Source organism: Diaporthe citri (genome assembly GCF_014595645.1).
Source record: "Diaporthe citri strain NFHF-8-4 chromosome Unknown scaffold_4, whole genome shotgun sequence".
Taxonomy (NCBI): Eukaryota; Fungi; Ascomycota; class Sordariomycetes; order Diaporthales; family Diaporthaceae; genus Diaporthe; species Diaporthe citri.
In genome coordinates, this window is record NW_025064849.1 from 560,695 (window position 1) to 586,957 (window position 26,263).

The 26,263-nt window shown below is 53.0% G+C and overlaps 9 protein-coding genes across 9 annotated transcripts; 5 read left to right on the forward strand and 4 right to left on the reverse strand.

The window, feature by feature from the left end:
* Positions 1-394: 394 nt before the first annotated feature.
* On the forward strand, positions 395-1,122 carry INS49_009340 (uncharacterized protein; the record flags this gene model as incomplete). The annotated part of the gene is made up of 2 exons (XM_043170071.1): positions 395-673; positions 727-1,122. The coding sequence occupies 2 exons, from the start codon at positions 395-397 to the stop codon at positions 1,120-1,122; spliced, it is 675 nt and encodes a 224-aa protein (XP_043024636.1).
* An 80-nt stretch (positions 1,123-1,202) lies between these two features.
* Positions 1,203-3,053, reverse strand: INS49_009341 (uncharacterized protein; the record flags this gene model as incomplete). Its single annotated transcript, XM_043170072.1, has 1 exon — positions 1,203-3,053. One exon carries the CDS (start codon positions 3,051-3,053, stop codon positions 1,203-1,205), a length of 1,851 nt encoding a protein of 616 aa, XP_043024637.1.
* A 1,744-nt stretch (positions 3,054-4,797) lies between these two features.
* Positions 4,798-6,045, reverse strand: INS49_009342 (uncharacterized protein; the record flags this gene model as incomplete). Its single annotated transcript, XM_043170073.1, has 1 exon — positions 4,798-6,045. One exon carries the CDS (start codon positions 6,043-6,045, stop codon positions 4,798-4,800), a length of 1,248 nt encoding a protein of 415 aa, XP_043024638.1.
* A 1,787-nt stretch (positions 6,046-7,832) lies between these two features.
* On the forward strand, positions 7,833-8,480 carry INS49_009343 (uncharacterized protein; the record flags this gene model as incomplete). Its single annotated transcript, XM_043170074.1, has 1 exon — positions 7,833-8,480. One exon carries the CDS (start codon positions 7,833-7,835, stop codon positions 8,478-8,480), a length of 648 nt encoding a protein of 215 aa, XP_043024639.1.
* Positions 8,481-11,092: 2,612 nt separating this feature from the next.
* INS49_009344 (uncharacterized protein) lies at positions 11,093-11,887 on the forward strand (the record flags this gene model as incomplete). The annotated part of the gene is made up of 2 exons (XM_043170075.1): positions 11,093-11,429; positions 11,529-11,887. 2 exons carry the CDS (start codon positions 11,093-11,095, stop codon positions 11,885-11,887), a joined length of 696 nt encoding a protein of 231 aa, XP_043024640.1.
* A 113-nt stretch (positions 11,888-12,000) lies between these two features.
* INS49_009345 (uncharacterized protein) lies at positions 12,001-12,896 on the reverse strand (the record flags this gene model as incomplete). The annotated part of the gene is made up of 3 exons (XM_043170076.1): positions 12,001-12,156; positions 12,230-12,373; positions 12,438-12,896. The coding sequence occupies 3 exons, from the start codon at positions 12,894-12,896 to the stop codon at positions 12,001-12,003; spliced, it is 759 nt and encodes a 252-aa protein (XP_043024641.1).
* A 1,289-nt stretch (positions 12,897-14,185) lies between these two features.
* On the forward strand, positions 14,186-14,670 carry INS49_009346 (uncharacterized protein; the record flags this gene model as incomplete). Its single annotated transcript, XM_043170077.1, has 2 exons — positions 14,186-14,474; positions 14,528-14,670. 2 exons carry the CDS (start codon positions 14,186-14,188, stop codon positions 14,668-14,670), a joined length of 432 nt encoding a protein of 143 aa, XP_043024642.1.
* Positions 14,671-16,426: 1,756 nt separating this feature from the next.
* Positions 16,427-19,546, forward strand: INS49_009347 (uncharacterized protein; the record flags this gene model as incomplete). The annotated part of the gene is made up of 4 exons (XM_043170078.1): positions 16,427-17,008; positions 17,109-17,277; positions 17,333-17,729; positions 19,243-19,546. The coding sequence occupies 4 exons, from the start codon at positions 16,427-16,429 to the stop codon at positions 19,544-19,546; spliced, it is 1,452 nt and encodes a 483-aa protein (XP_043024643.1).
* Positions 19,547-20,301: 755 nt separating this feature from the next.
* INS49_009348 (uncharacterized protein) lies at positions 20,302-26,118 on the reverse strand (the record flags this gene model as incomplete). Its single annotated transcript, XM_043170079.1, has 10 exons — positions 20,302-20,306; positions 20,358-20,695; positions 20,775-21,477; positions 21,627-21,668; positions 21,751-21,839; positions 21,920-22,359; positions 22,422-22,774; positions 23,726-23,913; positions 24,310-24,836; positions 25,027-26,118. 10 exons carry the CDS (start codon positions 26,116-26,118, stop codon positions 20,302-20,304), a joined length of 3,777 nt encoding a protein of 1,258 aa, XP_043024644.1.
* Positions 26,119-26,263: the final 145 nt, after the last annotated feature.

The window sequence follows — 26,263 nt, forward strand, 5'->3', positions numbered from 1 at the left end:
ATCATTTCCCAACCCTGGCCGTGTGGCAACTTCCCAGCTGACAGCCATGGGCATTGCATGACGCCATAGCTAACAGCAAAATAGAGGCCACCGACAGTTGGCTCAGTCCGCATAAGCTCTTTCAAGTGTCCTATACTCATCAGGGACAGCATCCTGGCTGGCTGGAATTGAATGCATGCAGCACCCGTTACCACTTTGGTGCCAAGGCCTTTCGCGATGGACATACGACACACCAGAGCGTAGGCTGCCAATGCAGACGATTCTCGTAGATCATGTCACTGTTTGTGGACCAAGACAGTTCGGCTGGTCTGACACAAAGTCAGCCTTGGCCACTGTGGTCTTCTGGTTATTTCTTTCGGATCCCGGTATAGCATACGGCACCTCACGGACAGCTATGGTGGGAGAGGTACAGATGAACCGCAGTCAAATCCGGCATTTCGCAAAGACCATCATCGGCGGCATGTGCCGGCGTAATGGCTCCTACCAGGAGGCTGAAGAGGGCGCCCTCGGCCCTCTCGAGGCCTGGCTGTCTCAGTCTCACACGGTTGGAGGAGGGTCACTTGGATGGCAACTTAAAGAGAAATTCCCTTTTGTCCCTCTTGATGATTCTATACAATCGGAAGCTGGTGCCGTCGCCCCTCCAGAGCAATGGCTGCAGTCACTGTCACCCGGAGTAAGTCCGGGACCTGGATTTGGTACCAAGGTGTTCAAGCTGGCATATGGCAGGGTTTTGCCGCACCTCCGAGCCCTTTCTTCGAAGACATACAGGTTGCCACGGATGGCCATGTCTTCTTCCTGACCAAGAACGGTTCAATGGGTCTCGGGCCTGCATCGATGCGGAAAGGCGACACAATCCACATTCTTCCCAATGGTCGTACGCACTTTGTGCTTCGAGATAAATCACAAGGCTTGAGGCCTGTCTTCGGTGAGAGGTCCAGAAACGTTGATGGTGGTCATGAACTTGTTGGCGATTGTTACTTGCATGCCGATAGCACACTCGACAACCGAAGACCGATCGAAGAGGAACCGGCCATCGAAGGGTCCCTACCTTTTGGGATGCTTGGAGCTAGATACTTGAAGGAAAGAGGGTTACCGATTAGGGATACCGTCATGTTGATCTGAGACTTATAGAATCATTGGAGTCAAATGTAATGTATGATTATCTTTAGTTGCATTAGTATTGTGCGCACCATTTCGCTTTACTACTGCGTCCTCGCAGCAACAAAATCCACCAAGTCAAAGAAGCTTTTCTTGAATCTCCTCTCCTGGGTCGTCCTGTTGACAGTCTGGATCCCAAACTGCTGGTCATAACTGCCAAACTCCCAATTGTCCATGAAGCTCCACGCAAAGGCCCCCGCCACATTAACACCATCCTCCCAGATGGCCTTGAGCACCTCGCTCATGTAGCTCATGTAGTAGTTGCTGCGGGCCGAGTCGAACAGCTGGTCCGAGAGGTCCTTCTTTGTAGACTCGCCGAACTCGGGGAACCCAAACTCGGTGAGGACGATCGGGTAGCGGAACGTGTTCCACAGCCAGTTGAGGTAGCTCCGCAGGTACTTTGGCGTGATGTACACGTAGGACTCGGAGCGGTAGCCGATGTTCCAGCCCGTGGTGGTCAGCGTCGACTGTTCCACGCAGAGCGGGTACAGCGGGTCCGAGGCGTTGCCCGCGCACGCCTCGATGCCGTGGCTGGGCGGCGAGACGACCGTCGCGGTGTAGGGGTCGATCCCGACGAAGTCGGCCGTGCCGTTGATGTACTCGAGGTCCTCGTCGGTGAGGGGCACGTAGTCCGGGAACGTCAGCTTGAAGGCCTCCGGGTAGTCCCTGCCCAGGAAGAGCGGGTTGCCGTAGGTCGCGATCTGCAGGTCGTTGAAGTGGTTGGCGGCGTCGAGGTCGGCCTGGTTGCCGGGGTCGCGCGGCACGCCGAAGTTGTTGTTGAACTTGAGCGCGACCTGGCCGGTGCCGTTCAGCTCGTCGCGGTAGAAGTGCGCCAGGCGGGCGTGCGACTTGATCACGGTGTCGAAGCTCTTGCCGTTGGTGCTCGACAGGAACGGCTCGTTGTACGTGAACCAGACTGGGACGCGGTCGGCGAAGTGCGTCATGAGCACCTTGCCGTAGTGCACGAAGGCGTCCTCGAACGTCGTGTTTTCATAGGACCCCGGAAAGCCGCCCAGTGACCCAGAGATCTCGGACGGATTCGCGACGAAGTTGAGCGGAGTGTCGAAGTGGATTAAAGTTATCAGTGGTTGCATGCCCTTTTCCAGCACAAAGTTGATCAGATCTTCGTAATGGTCGAGGCCTTGCTTGTTGACGGGAGAGCCCTCGAGGACGAACGGCATGATCCGGCTCCATGGGATGGAGAAGGAGTAATACTGCACTCCTATCGAGGCCAAACGCTCGATGTCTTGCTTGTAAAGGTAGTAGTTCTCATTGGCCACATAATCGGGCGTGGACGGCGAGATGAGTTCCATGATCGTCGGGCTTCGGCCCTCATCAGCAATAGCGCCCTCGATCTGTGCGGCAGAGCCTGCGACTCCGAACATGAATCCCTCTGGAAAGTAGTAACAATCCTGAGGCGTGAAATAGTCCGGAGGAGGGAAAATCAGCTCGCTTGTCGGCACCGGAGTTGGCGAGACTGTTGTTGAGTAGATTCCTCTTGTTGTGAAATTAGCCAGCGACGCACGCTCCCACAGCGCAGACCATGCCGCCTGGCCATAGGGATCCTCGGTGTCTGTCGGGGAGGCAGTGGCATCCGGGTCCCAGTTGCCCCATGTTGTGGTTGACAGGTTGGGCAACAGATGGCTGAGGGAGTCGTAGGGCGGAGCATATGTGGCCGTGGTTGCCGATGGCTCTCGTGAAGTTGCTGTCCTGACTGTCTCTGTCTGAGTAAAAGAGAAGGAAGAGAACGCGTATGTTGGGCTGGCCGTGGCATAGAGCGCAGAGTCCGCGGTCGAGCTACATTGAGGACGGGGGACGGTGCCGCTGGTCGGGACATAGATCTGCTGGGCAAACGTGCCGCCCGCCACAGCCAAGGGAAGGAGGAGGTTCAACATGGTTACTGTGACGACTATGCCGTGGACATCAAAGTCGTGCTGACCCAAAGGATGACCAGGAAAGGAGATGCAAGACTCGAGAGATTCTCCTGAAGGGGTGACGACGTTCCATTTAAGATCCAGTGCGCGGCCGCGCCGCTCTGCATCCCCTCTACCTACGCCGAGTATACCTGGGTCGTAGTAGGAATACGATTTCCGCACACTGACAGTGGCCTTGACGTCTTCAGGCCCGCTTGGGACACTATTGATGCTTCCGCGCGTGCTTGACGGCTGTTCCTCGGGCAATTTGGACGAAATGGGCCTCTTTTTTAGACTAGGCAAATTAAACTGCCCGGCCCCGGCACTTACAACGGTCCCTTCTGCGGTCGTACTACGGAGCACCATGTGGAGAAGACTCCGTTTCCTTGAGGAGAGGGTCTTGGCATTGCGTGAGTCAACACCGCTTCGGCATGATTCCCAATGTTGTGGCCAGTGCAGCTTCCCCCATGTCTACAAGCTATAGTCGCATTGCAGGCCGGTTAATCAGCCCGTGCCGAGGAGCTTGCTTCTCGCAGTATGCTCCTCGGAATGAAATGGGATAATTTGTGAAAACTCTGCCTCTGCTGTTCGTCCATTGTCGGGATGGGAGAGCAGAAGCACCGTGAGAGTTCGCGCATTGGGGAAGCGAATGTTACTTCCCCAGATCGCCCCATAGTCACTCCACGAGGTTCGTGGGGCATGTGTGTGGGGCTGGTCATGTGGCCGCAAAGGGCTTAAGATCCACCGTTTGGATGGTCCGAGATTGCGTCCATGCTCGCAGCAGCCCTGGCAGGGTCGGGGCTTCGGGGGCCGGACATGGGTCCTGTGGGGTTACGGGGAGGGAAGCTTACGGCATGATGTCGGGGGCTCCAACGGCGAAGACCTCCTCTGTGTTGATGGAAATGACCCGATGGTCTACGTCGGTGTAAAGATCTGTGACATGGCCTCGCCAGTTGGTCTAGCCATAGGATGTGCTGCGGATGTCGTCACCTGTTCATGGGAGCGGAAAACATCCGTAAATTCTTTGTGTCGAAACTCGGAGGCGAGACGGCCTTTGGCGGGCTGGCAGAGTGAACCAACTCCAGAGGAGCACACCCTGCGTGCAGCCCAGAGGGCCCCTCCAGGGCTCTCTCTCCTTCCTTTCTTTCTTAGACCAGCGTACTCTTTAAATCCACATTATTTGGTGCACATTTCAAGCCCCCGCGCCGTGAATGTCAAGTGACGTCTCATAAGTTTCATGAATGGGAAGATATTTAAGAATATTGCGGGCCATAGTGCCTTGCATGAGCTCAACCGCGGCGAGGGTAGTGCATGTGTGCTGCTGCCATATTCTGCCTCCACCATAGATTTATACTACTAACTTGATCCAAACGAGGTCTGAGCGTGTATACTCAGGCGGAACCCCACGCGGTTGTAGCAGGCCTAGAAACCTGAACGTGCTATCCCATTCGTCATTCTCATATGTTCTGAAATCTTGAAAGCCCTGAAAGTCCTTCCACCCAGGCACCTCTGAGTTCCCAGTCATGCTCATTATGACAGGGGCTAATATTATGAGGTATTCAGGCAAGTATCCCCCGGCCATGTCTTGCTCGCCTTGGAAAAGGACAAATCGTCGAAACGGCTCGTGCGGTCGGACAAATACTGCGGCCCCGAAGCCTTTCAGGCTCGATCGATCCAGGATCCGGTGCGTATATCCATATCTAATATCGAAGCCATTCAGGCTCGATCAATCCAGGATCTGGTACTTATACCCATATCTAATAAACAAGCCCCTCAGGATCAGTGTCCCCATATCGAGCTCGTCAAGCTGAAAAGGCAAGTTCTTCAAGTAAGTCCCGGCGTCTGGGAACAGATCTAGACAAGTTGTCCCAGCATTCGTCCAGTCCGGAACCCAAGACGGTAGCTGTAGCTGACTTCGAAACCCCAGAAGAAGTTCAGACCCTGCTGAATCCCGGCACATATTTACATTGCCCAAAACATCGGCAGCTATTCCCTTATTGGCCAAGTACCTCGCGATCCAAGTAAATATTTCGGGGGTGCTCCGCCTGTAGTCGGCAACTAGGCCTTCGGCCGCAGCATCAACTACCAGCCCCAGCAATGCGAAAACTCGATCCCTGGGGTCAGTAGACTGACAATGACGGCCCAACCGCAGTAGATCAAGCAATTCTGCAGAGTTTCGTAGACGGCGTTTGCCCAACGAGAGAAGGGGAGAGACAACGCGTTTTCCCAACCCGATGTAAAGGGCGTCAGGCAGGGACTGCAGTGCAGTGTCGTTGTGGAGCACTGACCACGGAAATACCTTCTCGCCGCAGAGAATGACAGGATTCGGTGACAGAGCAATCTCTTGAATTATCCAGACTCTGAAGAAGTATGGGCGGCGCAAGAATTTGTTGAGTGCGACCCAGAACGGTGCTTCGTCAGCGTCCCAACCATGCTCCACCGTGCCTGTTGCAAGGGCTTCCAGGATACTTTCGTCCTTGGACGTTGTCGGCCCAAAGTATACGTATGTCTTCTTTGCTCGCGTGTCAATGCGCGGCATCAACTGGACTTGGTGGCCTCTCTCTTGCAAGTTATCCTGGTCGACGCACAGAGAATCTATCCAGACATATTTTGTACAGAGACGCCTCCGAATTCGTTGCAGGACTTCCTGACAGCTGCGCGTGATTGAAACATAGCCAATTCCGATGAAGGCTCGAAAGCACCTAGTTGCGTCGCCAGTTTGGTCGGCCCATGTATAGGAGACGGCGTCGTAGTTCTCCTGGCTGTTGGTGCTAACAATGACGAGCTCACCCCGAATGGGATCATCCGCTTCGCCGGGTTGAATCTTCAACAGTCGCATCTCTGACCTCTGCTTGATGGGCTCATATACGTACGGCTGGTCTCGGTACGAGCCACAACTAAGGCAAGTCGCTAATCCTTCCGAATCGAACAGGTCGAGGCGAGAGCGTACGCTCCCATCGTGCCATGAAGCCATAGTGGATATGGAGACCAGAGTGTCTGACTGGATCTATGGGCTTGTCTCGGGGCGAGCCACAACGTAGGAAAGTCGCTTCTCTTTCCGAATAAAAGAGGCGGAGATGAGAGAGTATGCTCTCGGTGAAGACTGGCTTGTGAAACAATATGGAGAGGGGTTGGGCCGCTTTTAGGAGCAGCCAACGCGACAAGGGAGGGAGCCCACCATATTAGGGCGTTGCTGACGAGCTCCTTCTAACAAACAATGACCGCCATTTTTCCACATGTTGCGCCGGCTTCTGACTGGCGCTAGCTGTGATACAGTAGAGATATAGGCATGCCTTACCAAGGCCGCAAACCTGCTGGATCAAGTTGGAGCTGCCGGGTTGTCGGTTGAGCTTTGAGGGTGACAAGGCAACATAACAAAAACCTTGCGGTCAGCCTGTCAGCTTCCTAATGCGATCTCCTGTGGCGATCCCCACACCATCGGCAGAAGCATTGTATGGAATTTCGAGGGGCAGATTTCACTGCGTCGATGGCTTGCTGCAGACAAGGCTCGCCATCAGCAACAGCGGCGCAGTGTTCACCTGTGCACCTGTCAAGGACGGATGATTGCAAGAGCTGCGGTATCCTTATGTCATGCTCAAAAACGAAGAGGAGAGGTGGGGCAGGGTTGTTGTGAACCAACCATTAAAGCGGCTCGTTGTCCTCTGGGTAGTACTCAGGTATATAAGTCACCCTGTGTCGACCTCACATGCGGAACTTCAGGGCAGGCAAAATCCAAACCACTGTGAATTGCTGTTTTGTTAGCTTTGGCCGCTGTAATGATGGTTTCAGCCGGGCGAAAGGAGCTGAGAGGGTATTATGAAAGAGTGGCATCAGTGTTGAAGACGGCTTGCTGCCACTTAATGAGCTGTGGTACCGTATGCTACCTGAGAACTTCCTGGTCCTGCATTTCCTGACCATTGCTGGCGCAAGTGAGGGATCAAGCCCCTGGGATGCTGAAGCAAAAGCTCTTTCTTCAGATGATTGACCCGAGGCTGATTCCAATGTTCACTCAAAGGCAGACCAACAAGACCACCCATACATTTGCAGCACCAGCGCATGATTCGGATCATATTTCACTTGAATCCCAGCAGCTCTGTGCATCCCTCCCCACAGATGCCTCCTGCCAGTCTGATGTGACGTTGTCAGCCTCATTCGCGTCAGCTCAAAGAAATATGACATGCTCATGCGAGCGTGAACCTGGGCAGGTGTGTTTACCATGTATAGGTTGGCAGCTACATCGGATGGGCTGGAGCTGGACCTTTCACTTGGTGCAAGAACCGAGACCAGGGCAAGACGACAAGCACCAAGCTAAGGAAGGCTTTGATGGTACTCGGTGTCTGTCACTGCAACTGCTTGGCCCAAATTGACTCGGCAGAGAAGGCACCGTCAAGAAAGCGTCTTTCTTAGAGCCAATAAGTGCGAGGAAAGCGCAGCCACTACTGGACTTCGAGGTCGTGACCAGCCATCTGAGCAGATAAGAAGGAAGTACCTAGGTACCCAGAGGGTTGGGGCGAGGGCAGCTCCTTCCCAAGAACTTGGACCACAACACTCCTCACAGCCCTCCCATCTCCCCATACCATCCATCCCTTTCACTCTGGCTTCAGACTCTTCCTCCCTTGTGCAAAGCTTCCACGGTCTGTCAGGCATCGGTGACCACTCTACACCCAAACCTACTCTCAAGCATCCTCCTCATCCATCGCCATGCCGTGCCAGCTCCTCATCTGGTTGCAACTCTGGTTGCAACTCTGGTTGCAACACATAATGATGCTACGTGACAGACCAAGAGCCCGCCGACGTTTGCCACCCGCCCATGCAAGGACCCACACACGGAGACATCCACGCCGACGGAATCATACTCCCCCGCCCTCGTACGACAATCTGTTTCCTCACCACTCAGACGGGAGGGAAGACCTCGAAACTATCCGCGCCCGGCATCCCCCAAAGCGTCCCTTGAATGCGCCCATACCAACAGACTCGCCCATCGAAGCGGCTTACCTTGCTGGCGCGACTGCGTCCTCTGGCATGCTCAGAGCCGTCCAGGACGAGACGCACCCTTACATGGTCATCGCACGTGCTGCCCAAGCCATCTCCATCGCCGCCTCTACCTCACAGTCCCACGCTGCCTTGCTTGCTGCTCTGAACACCATGGAAACCCACGCCATGCTTTCTTACGAGGACGACGAACGGCGCAGATTGGCATCTGATGATGAAGGAGCACGGATATTACTGGTCAATTCCATTGAAACTGCTGTTCGCCGAGCCTTGGCTCAGGCGCCGCCTTCAAACTCCTTCATTTCGCACCACGAACTGCAATCTGCTGGACTAGTTCCTCCCGACATGACACTGGCTGCTAGGGCTGTCGTGGAAGCCGTCATCCTGAATGGCCATATTTATCGACCGTCACAGTAGACCAGGTACGCTTTCGGTTCCCTGATACAGGGAGGCCCCCCGCAATCTTATAAATTGTTACTGACAAGAGACAGGACAACCCCTCCCGACTCCAATCTACCTCTCCACAAGCTGCGAGGCTGGTAGTCCTCTTCCAACTTTCCTGTCCGAGTGTGCCTCATCTGTCAGAACACGCCGGCCCCGAAAACCTTGATTTCGCCATTGGCCGGACCTTAAGATACAAGCCAGAGGCCCACGGCTCATCGGTCATCGACAATCCCCATCCCGGTGGCACAAAACACTTAGCCTTGCGGAGGAATGCAGCAACATGCCACCGACCCGTTCGAAATACATCGTTGGCAGTTTGAACTGCCGTCCAAGTTCCTCTGTTCTTCGATCTATCTCGTGATCCACGACCTATCATGGTCTATGGCAGCTCATTTTCGACCCTGGACTGCCTCCCTCACCAACTTTTCATCTTGAACAACCCGTCGTCTGCGATGATCGTCGTCGTCTTCAATGGTCCGTCATATCGTAATCCGTTATTTCGCCAATCTTTGGACATCAACTCCTCGTCTCCACCAAGATGTCGCCGCAACAGCCTGTCACCAACAAATTGTCGCCGCAATCATCTCCAGACTCGCCTGTTCTGATTGCTCTACAAAGCCTTGGGATAGAACATGAAAATTCCTCTGGTCAGTCCTAGAATCTATGCTACCGTTAGTGCGTGTCCCTGTGTGTGTGTGGCTACAAACCCACATCTTCGTCAAACTTCTGCGTCTCCGCAATACTCTTTCGCCCATGCTTCAAGCCTGTGGCCTCAAACACTCCAAACCTTGTTCTTCTCTTTCCACAATCGCACTCTGCCCTCTACTTCGACAATATTCAACTGCGCTCGGTATGGCCCGCATTGCATCAGCAGCCGACGGCAGACCAGTCTCTCGCTGTTCATGCAAAGCGATCGGGTACCAAGACACCCAGGTACGTGTGCACCTCTATCTTACACTCATGTTTCGTGTGAGCAACTAAGATGAGGCCTCTGGTCGGCCGCTGATCATCGTGATGTTCCAGGAACGGTCGGATGACATAGGGCAAACCGACTTGCGCGCTTGGGGTCATCCAAGCCTTGCGATGAAAGGCAGACCGTCTATCTTGACTGCAAAGCATGTTCACACCACATGAAACCACCGCCATCCATTCTCATCGAGAATACATAACTGGAGAATGTACTTCTTTCCGAATGCCGTCTATGCGAAGCGAAACACGGCTTAGCTTTCCATCAAGTAACCATGCCGTGCATAATTCGACTAGACTCTGATGACGGCGGCAGCGGCGAAATCCTCTCCAAGAGCCCACAGTTCCAGGAGCGGAGGAGACGCAGATTGACCACGTTCACTCTGGATTTCCTGTCTTTGGGAATTGTTTAGAAGACTGGGCGAAAGGGACCTGAGGGCTAGGAAATGGTGGTTGGAATGCGAGGAGCGTTCATCTTCCAGGATCGTCACTACATCCTGCTCATCAGGTCACTATCCAATGCCAATGGAGCACACAGGCCTGTTCAGGAAATCATAGTCCTCCTAGTAGATAATCTTCGGCTTGGCACTGTCTGGCCGCTCGAGCCTGTTTGGGTATCAAAGTGTGTAAAACCTTGTGAAGTTGAGGATGGAGAATCAGCCAGTACTAGTAGAGGGTTCAGTTCGTTGCAGTGATAGTTTACACGTGGACGTGTTCTTGTTTCGGTCCCCTAATCATGCAATCCGGGGCCTTTTCCAGGGCTCGCTACAAATCGCTCCCTTCTACATATTTTACCGCAACGATGATCAACCAGGTGTATCGGCAGCCTGAAACTCTGTGTCTGTCCCGCCCGCAGCTTTCATGACAAGTTTTGTGTATAATGAGTCGTAAACCAGAACTTACTGATAAGCGCAGTACGCTTCACACTAGACAGTTTCCTATTGCTTGGAGTAGGAAGAGCACATAAGAACCAATCTCCTTGAACTCCGGGTCTCAGTGCACAATCACTTTTCAAATTTTCCTTCCAAAACGTCAAGTCAAGGATCACAATAGACTTATAAGAACAGAGAGCGAGGTAATTGATTCGATGGCTCCTTTTAGTTATGTAGGGGCATGTTTTCCTTTTTCATCCCCGACCCCTCATTTGCGATTCTACTGGTCACGATGAGATGGCGGGAGGCATAGGTAAGTGACTAATGCGGGGGTAGCATCCAATGCTGTTGCACTGTAGTAGTTTCAGGTCCGTCCCCCAGTCACTACCCTGCTGCGTCTCACTTACTGGACGCACAATGAGAGCACGTCAGCTTCTATATAAAGACTGGTCTGATCAGATAAGCTCAACCGCTCACAGCCCCAACATCTATCTGTCTGTCCGCTCCACCAAAACTTCCACACTTCTCGTCACCCTGAATTTGCGTCCTGCCACCTTGATCGAAAACTCCTTCAAGAGACACTAGAAGATGACACCAGCATCAAAATTACATGTTGAGCCTGTTGATCTCAACCAAACAGGGGACTGGGATAGGCTCTTTGATACATACTGGGAGTCATGGAAGCATCCATTGCAGGTGATAGGGATCTTGACCTTTCCTTGGCTGGGAGAGGGCAGTGCCCGTGAGATGGACACATACAATGCTGCTAAAGCCGACTACCTCGAGGCCGCCAAGAAGAACCCTGACCAGCGCTGGCTCAAGATCGAGGACCGTAGCGTGGAGGGGAAACCTCGCATCGTGGGGGGTGGGGCTTACACCGTCATTCAGAAGGCAGCTGGCGAAGACGCCCGACCTCTCTCTGGGCCTGGCTCTGGCATAGATCACCACGACAGTGCTCTGCCCGATGTCAAGCTTCCCGGGCTGGGCTACGCACCTGGATCGGAGCGCAACGTGCTTATGCGCCAGCTCTATTCTCAGATGTGGAGCTGGCACCCGCGCATCATGACGGACAGGCCCCATCTGTGTAAGTGAATGCTGTATTACCACCCACTGTTATCACAGAAGCAATGGAGGCTGTTGACGCCTCACGCTTCGCGAACGCACAAGCTGACAACTAAGCTAGATGGCCAGGCCTTGTGGGTCATTCCAGAGTACCGGCGCCAAGGTGGCGCGGAAGCGGTGATGGACTTCTTCTTGGCCCAAGCCGACTCACTTTCACTCGAATGCTACCTCGAGGGCAGCGAGCTTGGGACGCCCCTCTACCTGCAGAAGGGCTTTGTTCTACTCGAGCGGCCCGTAATGTCGTTCCGCTACTATCCCTCTGAGGATCAGAAGGATTCGCCGAGTGATGAGTGGAATCGTCTTGTCCGCGGGCTACATGCAGAGGCAGTTGCGATCATGTGGAGACCGGTGAGGGGGGAGTACGAGGAGGGCAAGACAGTTCTGCCGTGGGTGGGTAGGCCTCGACTGGCGAAGTTGTGATGCACGGGAATTATTTTTACTGGGCCGCAGTAGTCCTAAATCAACACGAGGCTCGACATCTGTTATGCTTTACGCATGGATGCATATGAGCACTCACTGCTCAAGCATCCATATCAGTCTTTACGAATATTCTCGTTGATCATCCACCTTGCCTCCGCAGCGGACTCTTCCCGGTGATTATGTCCTGCGACTCTGATACAGGCCCTGACGAATTGTGACCAGGGTGGAGGTAGAGGGAGGTTCTTCAGTCCTGGCTGGGCGATTTGGCTCTAGGAGAGTAAGGAAGCGAATCAGCCCTGGGCGAACAAATTGGTGCGTACCTGGACGAATTACTTGGCGCACCCGCCTACTTGCGCAGAGGAGGGGCGGCGGGGTGAAGCTTCGGAGGCGGGTGCCCTCTGGGGCGATCAAAATTTCCTTGTAGATCATGTTTCTGATTTCGCCGGGGAACTTGAAGAATTCGACCAAGATGGCTTCGGTGTTTGACTAGGCAGGGTCCTGTTAGCTTCTTTCCAATTGTTGCTGATGGGTGGACGCCATTAATATGTACAATCAGCTTGTTGTCTTGGATGTCAGAGATGACGGAGGAGTTATCGCTGACGGATGAGCCATCGCTGGCCGACTGGCAAAGGTTGACCTCGAGTAACCCTGGCTCAATCCTCTGTTCCCAGAAGATGTCCTGGTAGAAGCTGAAAATGCTGCCGACGAAAGATCGGAGATTTGGGTCGTTCGGCGCGGGGTCAAGACTCAGAAACTTGGTAGAGATCTCCAGAGCGAAGTCCGTTTGTGCTTGTCCATCGAACAAGACGTGAAAGGCCTCACTGTGCCCAGCCCGAACATACAGTGAGAGAAACAGGTGAGTGACGTTGCTTGCGACTTCAGCGTTGTCCTGATTGGTGCTGAACCAGCCGTACTCCGTCAACTCGATTCTGATGAACTCACTAAGTCTGGGTTGGATCAGAGGGGCGACCCAAGAGCCGGTGTGCTTGATGCCTTGTCGACCTTCCATCTTTCTGTGTACTCTGGGGACGGCGTTAGTTGAAATCAGTGACAGTGAGAAGCTGGTGCAGACCAACAACCTCTTTCATACACTTGAGGTAGAAGGCTTGATGGTGTTAGTCGCTGGTCTACGGGTCGTTTGGTCCAATGGTGATGAGGTCGACAAGAAAGCATTGAAGGAAGTAGCTTGGCTGTAGGGGCCCAGGTTTAAAGTGATTATCGATACGTGCATGTTGTTATTGTTTCTTTCATGTAGTTGCGGTGAATGTATCAGGGAGTTACACATCTACATGCACCTACGGCTTGCTGTCAGGTGGGCTGTGGGAATTTGTACCTATTCATGTTGCTGTTTTCTGTGAATTAAGTGTCTGTGGTCACGTGTGTACCTCTCTTTCAAGGGCAGACAAACGACGAAAATGCGCTCAGAAGATCCCTCTACCAGCAGTGCTCGCTGGCACACAATCCAAGCCTACGATGCAAGCCGTCTGATCTGTACCTGCGGTCAAGCACCATCGCATGGCTGGGTATTCTCCAGGCGGAAGCCAGACTGGTACTCGGGGGCTCCTGTGTGCTGGGGGCCCATGCAACGCTCCGCGTCGGATCTCGATCTGGCTGAGGCTGTCGTATTATCCTACATAGTTTGACAACATTCCATATTCCCTCAAAGCAACGCAAATGACCAGATTATCAATCAATCATTGGTTGAATGGACACCTCAAGGGGTCAGTGGCCCACGAGGGAATGATCCCGCAGACATAAGGATGAGGGCAGAACCTGTCGATGTTGAGGCACGTGCCGATCTGGTTGAAACGTCTGTCACCGATGAAAACTTTCTTTTATGGCTCTTTTGAACATTCTAGCATTGTGGATCTTATTTTGGAGACGCATCGGTACAGCAATATTCCGTTATCAGAGCTACAAGCCCCAGCAGCTGCAGGGCAAGATTCAAGAACCAAGTTTCTCTACGAAGAACATGTAAAGGATGTTGCGAACCTAGCTTCAAGAAATGGCTCAACGGCGGAGATCTAGAGGCTGGAAGAACAGTAGAAATGCAAAAAGAACCGACGCAGCTCAATGGGAGAACGGAGCACAAGACCGGGGAAAGGCCCACCCTCGGCGCCACGCAGACGCCCACACAGGTGAATCCAGGTACCGTCGAGCATGAAAACAATACAAGCAGTCCTTCCGTGCCAAACAAGCCGGAATAACTGCGCAGAGTGACAACGGACGAGGTCCAAGACGAAGCGGACACCAAGATCCCGTCCGAAAAGAACCCAATAGCTGAAGGCCGGGACCGCGATGAGGGAGACGACAAGCCCCGTGTGCGTGTCAAACTTCCCCAGGCCCATGGAGACGCCTGAAGCAGAGCCGGAGTGGGCGCAGCGGGTGCTGAAGGACAGCACGGCGTTCTCCGAGCCTGCTGACCCCGCGAGAACAGATATCGTATTCGGGTCTCGAACTTTCAGATCAGAAGCCCATTACATAAGCCTGCCCCGGTCTGACCCTCTCCGCTTCGACGCCTCCCTCTGGGCAGCCCTGACGTCCCTCCGAGACCATAAGCGGAGGGAGAGACGGACGCCGCGTGTCAGTTCGTCCAAGGAAGTGGTAGAACCCCGGGCGTGAACCGCCGACCATTTAGAGATCCGACGACGGGGGCCAAATGGTGGTGCCGAGTGACGCTCGCGCTGTTCATGATCAATGGCAGAAGCCAATGGCCCGTGAGCTACCACGGCCGGGCAAGCCTGCCTCAAAGCCTGAGGCTCAAGGAACGACTTGTGGTGTAGACGACTCAGGGGTGGGGCATCCTCATCGTCAGCCAAGATTTCTTGATTTTCTACTGGCATCGATCTACATGTAGTGCTCCATGAGAGGGCAACACCAAGGCACCTCCCGAGGTAACTAGACGAGCATTTGGAGTGACGCAGGCACATGCAGAAAAGCAAACACCTGAGGTTATCGCGTCAGGCCTGCATTTCGGGGACTTCGACGGCTTCTCGAAGCCTGTCATCGACTTGGAACGCGCCGCAGTCTCGGGTCTCCAGTCTCCAGCCTCTCAAGGGTCCAGTGTCCATTGCCAGGAGTCGAGTGTCGTCGTGTCCAGCCGGGACCCAGGCCAGAACTTGGAGGGGCAGCCTCGTTTCCTCGTGTGCTCTTGGCCTCGAAATAGACGACCACCACCCAGGCTTGTTTTCATCTTTCCGTCTGCTTTTTCCTCCTCTGGAGCATTTTCTCCATGCATCTAAGCTTTCTATTGATCCCTATACAATCCATACAATTTTAGTGAGCAGACAGCGGTGGATCTGGACCATCCCTTTGAATGCTGCAACGGCGAATAGTTAGTCCGTTTGCTATTCGTCTAGAATAGTCTGTGAACGGAAAAAATGACACTGCCAGACCGAACTCGAAGTTCGAAAGCTGATTGGTTGAAATCCTGCTCGTTCATTGGTCAAGACGAATAGCTCTCAGTGGGCCCCTGCAGGGGCTCGATGCTGGTATCTTCTGATTGGTTAAAAAGGCGACGGTAGAATGTCCGATTGGTACTAATCCTTGTCGCCAAGAATTGTCGCCGAAGCAGCACTCAAAGGGATGGGTAATTCCCGCGAGCGATGGCGATCAGTGTGATATGGGCGAGAGATGAATGTGAGCCAGTCGAGAAGTGAGGAGTCTATGTAGCATCTTCCTCTTCAGCGTCTCCAGATGCGCTGCAATCTTCTCGGTCCTCCTGCCCGGATTGGTCGGTTGATGATGTATCGACCCCGAGGCGACTTCCGGGAAAAATGGGCATTCTCGCCAGAGCTTGCGCAGGGCCGTAGAATGCCAGCTTTTACGAAGTGGACGGACACGCATGATTCTTGGCTTGTGCATCTCCGGGGACATCATAATCAACTGGTAGCAAGACAAATATTGCTTTTGACTACCACGTTACTCGGAAGAATGCCATTGACCAGTGGGGTGGTAAGCTCGTAAGGTCGATGGAGACATTGTTTGATGTAATTCGCGGATTTGGAACCATCGGCCCCGGATAATTTCCATACGGATCGGGAATAAGATCTGGGTTGCCAAAGGGAGTAGGGTGGGGATGCAATTTAAGTACTGATATCAAGAGGGAACATATTCCCCACCCCAACACGTACCACAGCAGCCACAATTAGCGTTACCAGCCAGTTTTCAGGACAATTGCCCGGGCTCCCATGTTTCAGAGGCCCCCCACCTGCTCCTTCAAGCCTAGGACTCGCGTGGCCGTTTCTGAGAAAAGCAATGCTGAGCTCGGCTAACAGATGCACCCTTCGGGTTAGTTTCCTATCTTAACTCCCTTTCATCTCGAACAGACAAGTACGGAGCAAATTGGAAAGGAGAACGCTGCTCTTTGACTTTGATGTAAGCGCTTTAGAATAGGCATAAATATGGCAGAGTCGGAACTTTGACAGGATCCCCTCGCCTGTCAAGTTGAGCAATCATTCAGATCGTGGTTCTCATCACAACGCTTACCAACCTACCTGCATACACCTGCAACCACTTCTCAATTCTCATGCTGCAACCATGAAGCTGTCACAACTCGCGTTCCTTGTTTCGACGGCGCTTTGCCAATTTGCTGCCGCCAGGGCAGTTGGCAAGCGAGCCATCTCTTCTGTTGTGAACGGCACACCGATGGGCTTCGCATCCGCAGTCACCGGCGGTGGCGACGCCGAACCAGTGTACCCGACCACGATCGACGAGCTCAAGGAGTACCTCACCTCCAGCGATCCCCAGGTCATCGTGATATCCGGCGAGCTTGACTTCTCAGGCTCGGAGGGCACGCAGTCCCTCGATGCCTGCGACGCATACGAATGCACCCCGGACAATGGCGGACAGGCGATGCTCAACACTCTCGACGGCTGTTCTACGTCTACTTACAGCGTCGAGATCGATACCGCCGCTTACCAGGGCATCAACGTTGCCTCGGACAAGACCTTGGTCGGCAAGGACAAGGCGACGCTCAACGGAAAGGGATTGCGCTTTGTCGATGCTTCCAACATCATCGTTCAAAACATCGAGATCACGAACTTGAACCCCAAGTATGTTTGGGGCGGAGATGCTCTCAGCTTTTCTGGCACCCAGAACATTTGGATCGACCATGTCACGGTTAGTTTTCTACTTTTTTATCGTCGGATGTGTTTTTTCCCTCCTTCTCTCTGGCGTCCAGCGAGTCACCTCAGTGCTAACCACTTTGATGCGCCGACAGACCTCGAGCCTAGGCCGCCAACACTACTCGTTTGGATCGGATGCTAGCAGTGGGATCACCATCTCAAACAGCTTCATCAACGGCGAGACAGCCCAGTCTTCGACATGCAACGGTCACTCATACTGGGCTATGGAGCTTGTTGGTGCTGACGATCAGATCACATTTTACAGTGAGTTCTACTCATTCGCCTCCATCTAACTCATTTTCTGACTCGTGGCGATTAGAAAACTACGTCTATAAGACATCGGGCCGCACCCCAGCATTGTCAGGGAACACACTTCTCCATGCTATCAACAACGTCTGGTCCTCTAATGAGGGCCATCTCCTCGAGGGCGACAAGAGCACCAGCAGGGGTCTTTACGAAGGCAACTACTTCGAAGATGTTCCGACAGTGGTGGTCGATGGTTTCGCTGGCCAGCTGTTCACGTCTGACGCATCCGACGTATCGCAGTGCTCGGCGTACCTGGGGCGTGACTGTGTGTCCAACGAGCTGTCTTCCTCAGGGGAGTTCAGTTCCTCCGACACGGGTTTCCTCTCCGACTTCAAGGGCCAGTCCATCCCTGACGTTGAATCGGCCTCGTCCATCAAGAGCACTGTCCCGACCGAGGCAGGAAACACGTTGTAAATTCTTTATTGTTTTTGTACATAGGTTCGGCTGTATATAGGTTCAATTATTGTACATATATGTACTAATGAGGGCGACAAGAAGTCGTTGAATCCAAAGATACATAACATCATTCAAAAAATAAAAATCCCTAAGTGCAGACCCGGGAAACGAAGAATGTGGGCGGCTCAGACACTCCACTGAACTGAGGCCGGCACGCGTGCGCGTGTGTGTACTTTCAACTTGATCCCGGGCCCCTTGATCATGACAACCACCCCTTCCGCCAGAAATGTGGCTCCTTTCCTTTTTCCGCCTTGTTCTTCTACTCTATCTCGACGTAATGCACCCAGTGAAGCTTGCAGGTGTCAGCATTGCCTTACTTGATGTCCCCATTGGCCGATGGAATAACAACCCCCATGGAACTTTTATGGGCCACACAACCACAGCTTGCAGCTGCAGCCAGAAGATGAAAGGGTTCAGGTTTAGTTTACACAAGGCTTTGGTCAGAAAACGTGATCGTGCGTCACAACAACCACCGCCTCCGCCCCACTGTGCCAACGAGCCAATGCACTTTTGTGGACGAGCTAGTCATGCACCTGTATCGACGAGCTAATGCAGGACCTGCAGACAACGTGCATACGACGTCCTGAGTCCGAACAACGTGCCTGAGTCCGAACAACGTGCATACGACGTCCTACATGCGAGGAGTGCGCCGCTGATGTCCAGGTGGCTCATGAAATGCAGTCATTATTGCCTAAGCCGACCAAGATCTCACGACGAATTGGAGAACAGAGCCGAGAAGTGTTGGTGGAAACAAAGCCAACTCAGAGTGATGGAATGCAGGAGCAGCCTTCAAATTACGTTTACGCTCTTCGAAACAAGATACTGTACTTTACACCTTCATCCAGAACGGGTTTAGAATCCGATATGAAATCACGGACTGAGAGCAGACGGCAAATATATGCCATGTCATCGCATGCTTTGACCGAGAAAGGCAAGATGTAAAGGAAAAAAGAGTGTCTATAAAATCTTCCCTTGCCTTTCTGAATCTTTCCTCCATATTGTTTTTGGCTTTCACACCTATCCACGACCCATATCGCTCACTCTCTTTCGTTAGGAAAACAACTTACTTACCTGATTATCAAAAGTTTCCTCAGTCTCCATTAGCATCGATCAAGGGAAAAGAGCCTTTCCTAGATTTATTGTTGTCGATTACACACGTTCTGATACGCTAATCAGCCAGCATGACTAACTCAACCTGTATGAGGCAAGTGAATTTCTCGTGCGTCATCATTTATTTCCACATTACGAAGAGTACCCCAGAAGAGACCATCGGATCTTGTGTGGCCAGAGGCTGGACTGTGTTTTGTTTTGTACTCAATTTTGACTGGAACATGGACGTCTACCCACCCTCATCATCAGCGGCTGCAAATGCTATTCTCGATAGAGTAGCACGCGCCGTGAGGGAGACTAGGAAGATCTTCCCATAAAATGCTCAGTGCTGAAGCTAACCCTAGTGATCTTTGGCAGTGGTTTCCAGGGAAGATCCTCTCATACCGTGGCTCAAAAAGATCATTCTGATTGCATGGAAACAATCAGCGATAATGCCATTCATCGCGCAGCCAACTCGAACGAGACTGCAGCGCAGAGGGTCCAACGCCAACAGTCCTCCATCGCCTCGCAGCTTCAACGCATCGAGGGCGAACTGCCGCGCAGCACCACTGAAAGCCCGTCGACCAGTAGGAACAACGAGCCACGGCGGTCTGGTGTCGCGGATGATCTTCTGTACGGCGTTGGCTCTCAGTTCGGCGCCACGCCCGGTCCGGCGGGTTAGCGTCCGCGCCGGGCTTATGCATGTGTTCTAGACAAAGCTACAATGGGTGAGTATGGCTTCGAAACTAAAAGATCGACTTCTCAAATTTATGAATTTTCTCCATCATCTTTACTGATATTATTGATGCAGTTGGGGATGACGTTTGGCGGCTGAGGAGTGACGTTGCGATTGCTGCACGGTCGAAAGAACACGTGGGGCCGCGGCCGCGGCCGCCTCCGGCTCCGGCTCGATCCCGGCCTGGCGGCATGATCCCTGTCGAGATACCGAGGCTCCGGGCCGGTAGCCAGGGGCCATTTCATCACTGTCCATAAAAAAAATAAAAAAAAACATTCCTGTCCATGTCCTGCTTGTATGGTCCTCTTTCTATGCAACCCAAGATATCTCATCAAAATTTCTCAAGAATAATCGAAATGGCTTACAGTACCACATTGTGTGTGTGTGTGGCCCATGGCACGAAAGTTCATCTGAAGTCCTGCACCCTGTTCTCTTGCAGGATCACCAAGACGAGATACATGGAGGGTAAATTAAAGCGAGTGGCTCAACTAGCGTTTCTGGCAAATGTCTTGCTTCACCTCGTTTGCAAGTGTTTCTTCCTACATCCCCACCTGGCCTGGGCCGTTCGACGTAGCTGAGTAGCAACCAGTGGACCATTTCAATCGTAGATAAATCGTAAAAGCCGCGTGACAAGGAAAGGGAGCTGACTCCTGTTTGATGTCTATATTACTGGCGTCTCACATATGATCCTAAGTGTAGCTCTAATCTAACAGTAGACTCAGTTGCCGTACTGGCGTTCCTCCCCAGAGGTTCATACGGAGCCTCTTCTTCGACCCACGCGACAGCACCGACCCAGCAGCAGTAGAAGAGGTTGTGTTGCTACCAGATCCAGTCCACTTGTCCACGATCAGCACAGGCTTTCCGTCCACACAGTCCTCGGGGACGGTGTAAGAATGGAGCGCTGCGCTTCTGTTGCCACCATCCCACAACGGTGTTCCGGAGCCGTCCATCTTCAGGTACTGGTATAAGAACTGCTCTTCGGCGGGCAGTTCGAAGGTCAGAGACCAGAGGGGGATGTCGCTGGTGTAGAGATAGGACCCTAGGGTGACGGCTTGGTGTCGGTCTTTGGAGCCGAGTTGAGGAATGTCACCAAGGCTTTAATGAGCCGGTTGTCAGCAACATTCTACGGTTCGATCATTCTCCGGGACAGGGCAGGGGAAGGGGCGGCACTCACATCTGCACGTTCTGTCCGAACGCAGTCGTCGTGGTGATGTTGAAGGTGACAAGACATTTCTCGCTGTCATCAGTAGCAGGACCCTGCGGAAACAAGCACAGACCCGAGCTCAGAGCGTCCAGGGCAGGATAGAACACTCGAGGCAGCCACCCCATTTCGAACGTCAGCGCCCCGTTGCGGTCGGCCTTGAAGGCCTCGCAGCTCAGCAAGTCGACGTAAGACATTCCCGGCTTGTACTTGGTGGCGTTGCGCGGGAGCACGACGTCCAGCTTGTCACCGCCGACGCCCACGTTGGTCAGGACGGTGATGAGGGAGCCTTTCTTGATGGCGATGTGGTGGTTCGTCAATGCCGTCGTGGTTGACGGTGTAGTGCTGTTGCTGGTGCTGTTGCCGCCGCTCGTGGTGTTGCCCGCGGCTGGTGGTTGTGGAGGCCAGATGGTGTCTGCCTGGGACGAGACAAGAGAAGAGTCCGTGTCGATGGCGAGTGCCCGGACGGCGTTGAGCTGGGCGATCCAACGGTACAGCTCGGCGTCCTCGTTGTAGCCCGAGGTCCACAACCTCTCGCGGTTGAAGGGATCGTTCTGCCCGGAGAAGTGCTGCTCCTGGTCTTGGTAGATGATTGGAATTCCGTCGAACAAAAGGGTGAATGCCAGTGCGTTCTTGGTGAGTGCTATGTCGCCTACCAGAGATGCGAAGCGTTGTTCTATTGAATTTAGTCATATTACCTTGACATTGATATTGAGTGGTATTGGAATGTTTTCAAGAGGAATGGTTGATTGGGTGTCCACGATGCAGAGGCACCCATCAAAGGGACCAAATACGAAACATAAATATGGTAATATGGGCACATACCGTCATGGTTCTCAAAGAATGGCGCGAGTAGATTTGTGTTGACTGCCTCAAGACACCAGTGGTCAGTCTCACGTCTTCACAAACATATGTAGCGTAGGTGATTCCCAAGCTCCGAGAGACTCACGTGGCCCATTCCGCATTGTCTTGACGCCTTGGGCAAGCTCGGTCATCCATGTTTGTGGACTTTGGAATATCCGTCGTATCCAATAGAACCTGGTTTCGATTAGAGGATCTCGTTAAATTGATCCGAAGAGTTGTTTGAAGAAGCGGCATCAGGGTTAAACCAGACTTACGTAGGATAATTCAAGACTCCTTCATCCTTGCTGGGAACCAACTCGCTGTCATAATTCGCCGGGTCTCCATTAAGAAATTCCGCAACGCTGAACACACCAGCAGCCTCGATGAAGCCAGGCCAGAAGTCCCTCTCAACATGCTTGTACGTGTCGAGGCGGAGCCCGTCAACATTATACTTCTGGACCGTGTCCCTGATCCAGTCCTGGAAGATGTCCCGGACCTCGGGGTCCTCGGTCTTGACGTCGGGCAGCGTGAAGACCGCCGTGGCCTTGTCGTCCCGGAGCTGGCACACCTCGACCGAGGTCTCGTTGGAGTTGTCCATGACGCACGGGCGGTGGAAGTACTTGCTCGAGTTGAACGGGGTGAACATGCTGTAGTCGGTGGCGTTGCCCGGGCCGGGCGAGAAGACGTGGTTGATCACGATGTCGAACATTAGATACTTTACAAAAGACTTTAGTCCGTGGTCTATGATCCGTACACAGATTCTCCTTGATCACATACCATTTCACGGGCGTGAAGCGCATCGGAGAGCCCGATCAGGTCCTCCTCTGTACCAAAGTGAGGGTTGAGAGCATAGAAATTGCGAGGCCAATAGCCGTGGTACGAGTGGTCCGACGACGCGTTCTCCGTATTCTCTATCACGGGCGAGATCCAGATTGCCGTGAATCCCATGCCTTGGATGTAATCCAGCTTGTCGGTGATACCCTGCCAAGTGCCCCCACAATATTGTTTTGGGAAGGGGCAGTCCGAGTCCGAGTCGGGAGCTTCGATTATGCCGAGGCCGCTGTCATCCGATGGGGTCCTCGCGAAGCGATCCGTCACGACTTGATAGATGGTTTGTTTCTGCCATTCCTCTGCGCTTAGGGCGCCGACGCCGGCCACAGCAGCGCAGATTAGGGGGCCAATAGCCCCAAAAAGGTTTCGCATAGCTCAAGCAGGAGAAAAGGAGTGACTAAATGAACAATTACGTGAATGAGTGTGAGTGCCCGAAGCCTACGGTAGTTGAACAGGTGCTAAGGATCGGACGTCGTCAATACAGACGAACAGGCGTGACATGAGGTCAAAAAATGTGCACTCGGGTTTAAGGCGCGAACCAACTCTAAATATAAAGGTTCGTCCCTCATCTTAATTTCAGGAGCAATAAGCTTTCGCCGGGGTGATTGGCAGGCTTGAGCCTGACTCGGCAAAGGGAACTCTGTTTTGGTACACTAAGCCTTATGCGTGGCGCTTTCACTGTGTTCGCCGATCCTTCCGACTCGTGGCGTCTAGAACATGCCCTGTTTTATAAATGACAAACTGAGACATATCAGGGAGCCAGGGTTGTTGTAGATAGCCCTGTGTCATGGGATCGACCTTTTTGTATTTAACATCTGCGCCCTCACTGCTTACACGAGAAAGGTTCGTGACAGATGCTTAAGCAGAGGTTCGAACGACCCCGGAAAACTGCACTCAATGGCCAGACTCGAGTGACTAGCACTTGGACTCTTATCGAGCAGATCCCCTGGCCCCGCTAAAAGAAACCTCATTGCATGTGGCTACACAACTCGGAATGAGGCGTAAAGTTCCGCGGAACTGTTCGAACAAGCAGTGGCCATTACCCAGGTATTTCGTCGTATTTGGTACCTATTCCTACCTACTCACTATTCCTACAAGTTCATCACCAACCCGATGTACAGATGTTTCCCTACAAAAGCCCCGCTAGACAATATTAATATCTCCCAAGTTCTCCTTATCGAAGACCTCTCCGTACATCCAGCCCGAAACATAAGCCGAGCATACCGCCAAATATTGGGAGTCAAACCAACCCCGCCTGTCTGAATCCAGTGGCCGCAAGACCATGGGTGCAGCGACGCCGGCCACAAGTGCAAGCCGGTCACCGGGCTTGACCGAATCCGTGCCGCAGCCGAGATAGCCGTTGGACGTGATGAACCATCTGGAGTTATTCTTGGCTTGGCCATTGACAATTCCAACGAAAAGATCCAACAAGTCCTGCCTATGCAACAAAGTCAAAATATCCTGAGCAGCTTGCAGAGTCATCTCGCGCGGCCCTGATTCCTCGCCCTGCGCTTCTTGGGCAAAAATGTTGTATAGCCGCTTAACCGCAAACAATTCGTGATCTGCTTCTCTGTGAGCAGTGCACTGTTCCATCAAGGCGAAAACGAGCGCAGCAGGGTGTACGGCCGAGCTTCTCGGCTCGCAAGTTCCCACACTTGCGCCACTGCGGCATCTCATCAAGTATTCAGCGAAGACAGATTTCTTGAGTGCATCTACCCAGCCCGAAAATGTTTTGATGGCAGTATGCATAGCGTCGTTTCTGGTGAGAAACTGCGGCGACTTGTCTGTAATGACCTCCAGGCTCCCCATGCAGAATGTGATAGACGCTTTCCACTGTCCAGAGACAAAAATAGCTCTTTGGTCTTTGCTGTAACGAGCTACTGCCGTAAGGCCCTTTTCCGTGGCGCAGTATATTTCTGGTATACTGGATGGTTGGAGGGAAACGAATTGCTTTGTTTCAAGTCTGCTCCAGTCGGGGACCCATGTCGGTGACTTCTCTGTCCGCGTGTCCAGAGAGGTCTGCCCGTTGTGGACGGTGTTGACGTACAAGAGCAGACTGATGGCGGATGGCCGAAACTTCAACATGTCCACACAGAGTTCGTGATAAATCCGTGCTTGCGGCTTGCTGTAGTCGATCGCAGCTAGGTCCATGCCGAAACCTCGAAGTACGCCGTACAAGGCATAGGACATATCCTTTGGCTCTCTGGCTTGACGATAGCTCAGAGTCTCCACGACGGCGGAGATGAGCTGGTCACTGACTTGCTGCTCAGATCTCTTCATGTTGAGGTCCCTGCTGAAGCCCTCCGGATTGAACAAGGTGGTGTAGAGGAAAGAGAAAAAGAGCCAAGCCGGCCAGGGAATCTATGAACAGGGTTGATTCTCCCGTGGTAAAATTATTATGGTAGACCCCCACTAATGTGGCACTGCATAAGAGGATGAAGGCGGCGACGTGTGTGCAAACCAGCCCCACTTTCTGCAAATGACGATTCGACATGACGATATAAGGCCTTTGATGCCAAAGTATAGAAGAGTCACCCGTGCTTCCATATACAGGGCGGTCGTTGCGTCCCAGGCCCTCTCTATCGACGCGCATCCAAAGGAAAAGGACTCGCTGTAGAGCAAGGAAGCCACGTGGGCGACTGGCCATGCCCTCCGAATCCTCCTCTTGACCCTTGATCTGGATTGATCTCTCGCGTAGCATGAGTGTGTGCCGGACAGGGTACCAGTCTTCGATGTCCCAAAAGTTGGCCTTGTCTGCTAGAAGAAATTGTAAGCATCGGAAACCCCTCGCGAAAACAGACCAGTTCAAGGTTGCGGTCCCACACAGGATGATGGCATCGGTTGCGAGCACCACTTCTTGGAATGTCCAAATCCTTGAGAACCAGTCCATGCCGAGCAGCTCCTCCAGGTCTGCATGTTGATATAGACGCAGCAGTTCTTGCCGTTTCCACCAGTTACGAAGTAGCTTCAAAGTCGCAACGGGCGGTAACACCCTGAGCTGAAACTTGACTCGCTGACAGGCACCACCGGCAGCGTCGCGGTCCAGGGGCAGGTACATGAAGGTTGCTGCAAAATCAACACATTCCAGAGCTCGCCGTCTCCCCTGCGTCTCTTGGCCAAGCCAAATGTAGACCTTCTTCGCCCTTGAGTACACGTCTCCCATGAGCGAAACTTGATGGCACCGCTCGGTCTCGCAGCTTTGGTCGATGCAGATTGAATCAACCCAGATTGTCGTCTCGCCGTACAGATGTCGAATCTGCCTCAGAGCATCATGGCAGTTCCTGGTGATGGATAGCATGCCTATTTTCAAGTCGATGGTTATCCCTTGACTCGGCTGCGGAGCGCCCCATACATAGGAGAGAGCTGTGAAATATGGATTGCATTCCTGGCCAAGGGAGACGATGCGGAAAGTGCCCACGAGAGGATCGTCGAAGTTATCAGAATTCTCTAGGTCAAGGACGCGTATCTCTTGTGAGTCCTTAGAGATGGGAAACGCGCGCGAGACAAAGGAGCCCTGGCTGAGATCAGGAACTGATAGGCCCGAGAACCATGGACTGGCTGTCTCCGACAGTGAATTCAGCTGCACGGTGCCAATGTCAATAGCGTAACTTTCATCAGTCACATCTTCTGCGTAGGGACCCATGGTGAGGTGTTGAGCGGAGTTGGGGCTTCGGTGCTTTGAAAGTGGTTGAGATACCTTGGTGGTGAGTCAAACGAACAGATATCAAGGACAGAAAGGAATGACATCTATCCGGATTACCCTGGGGACTCGTCATCCGCTCACTGTT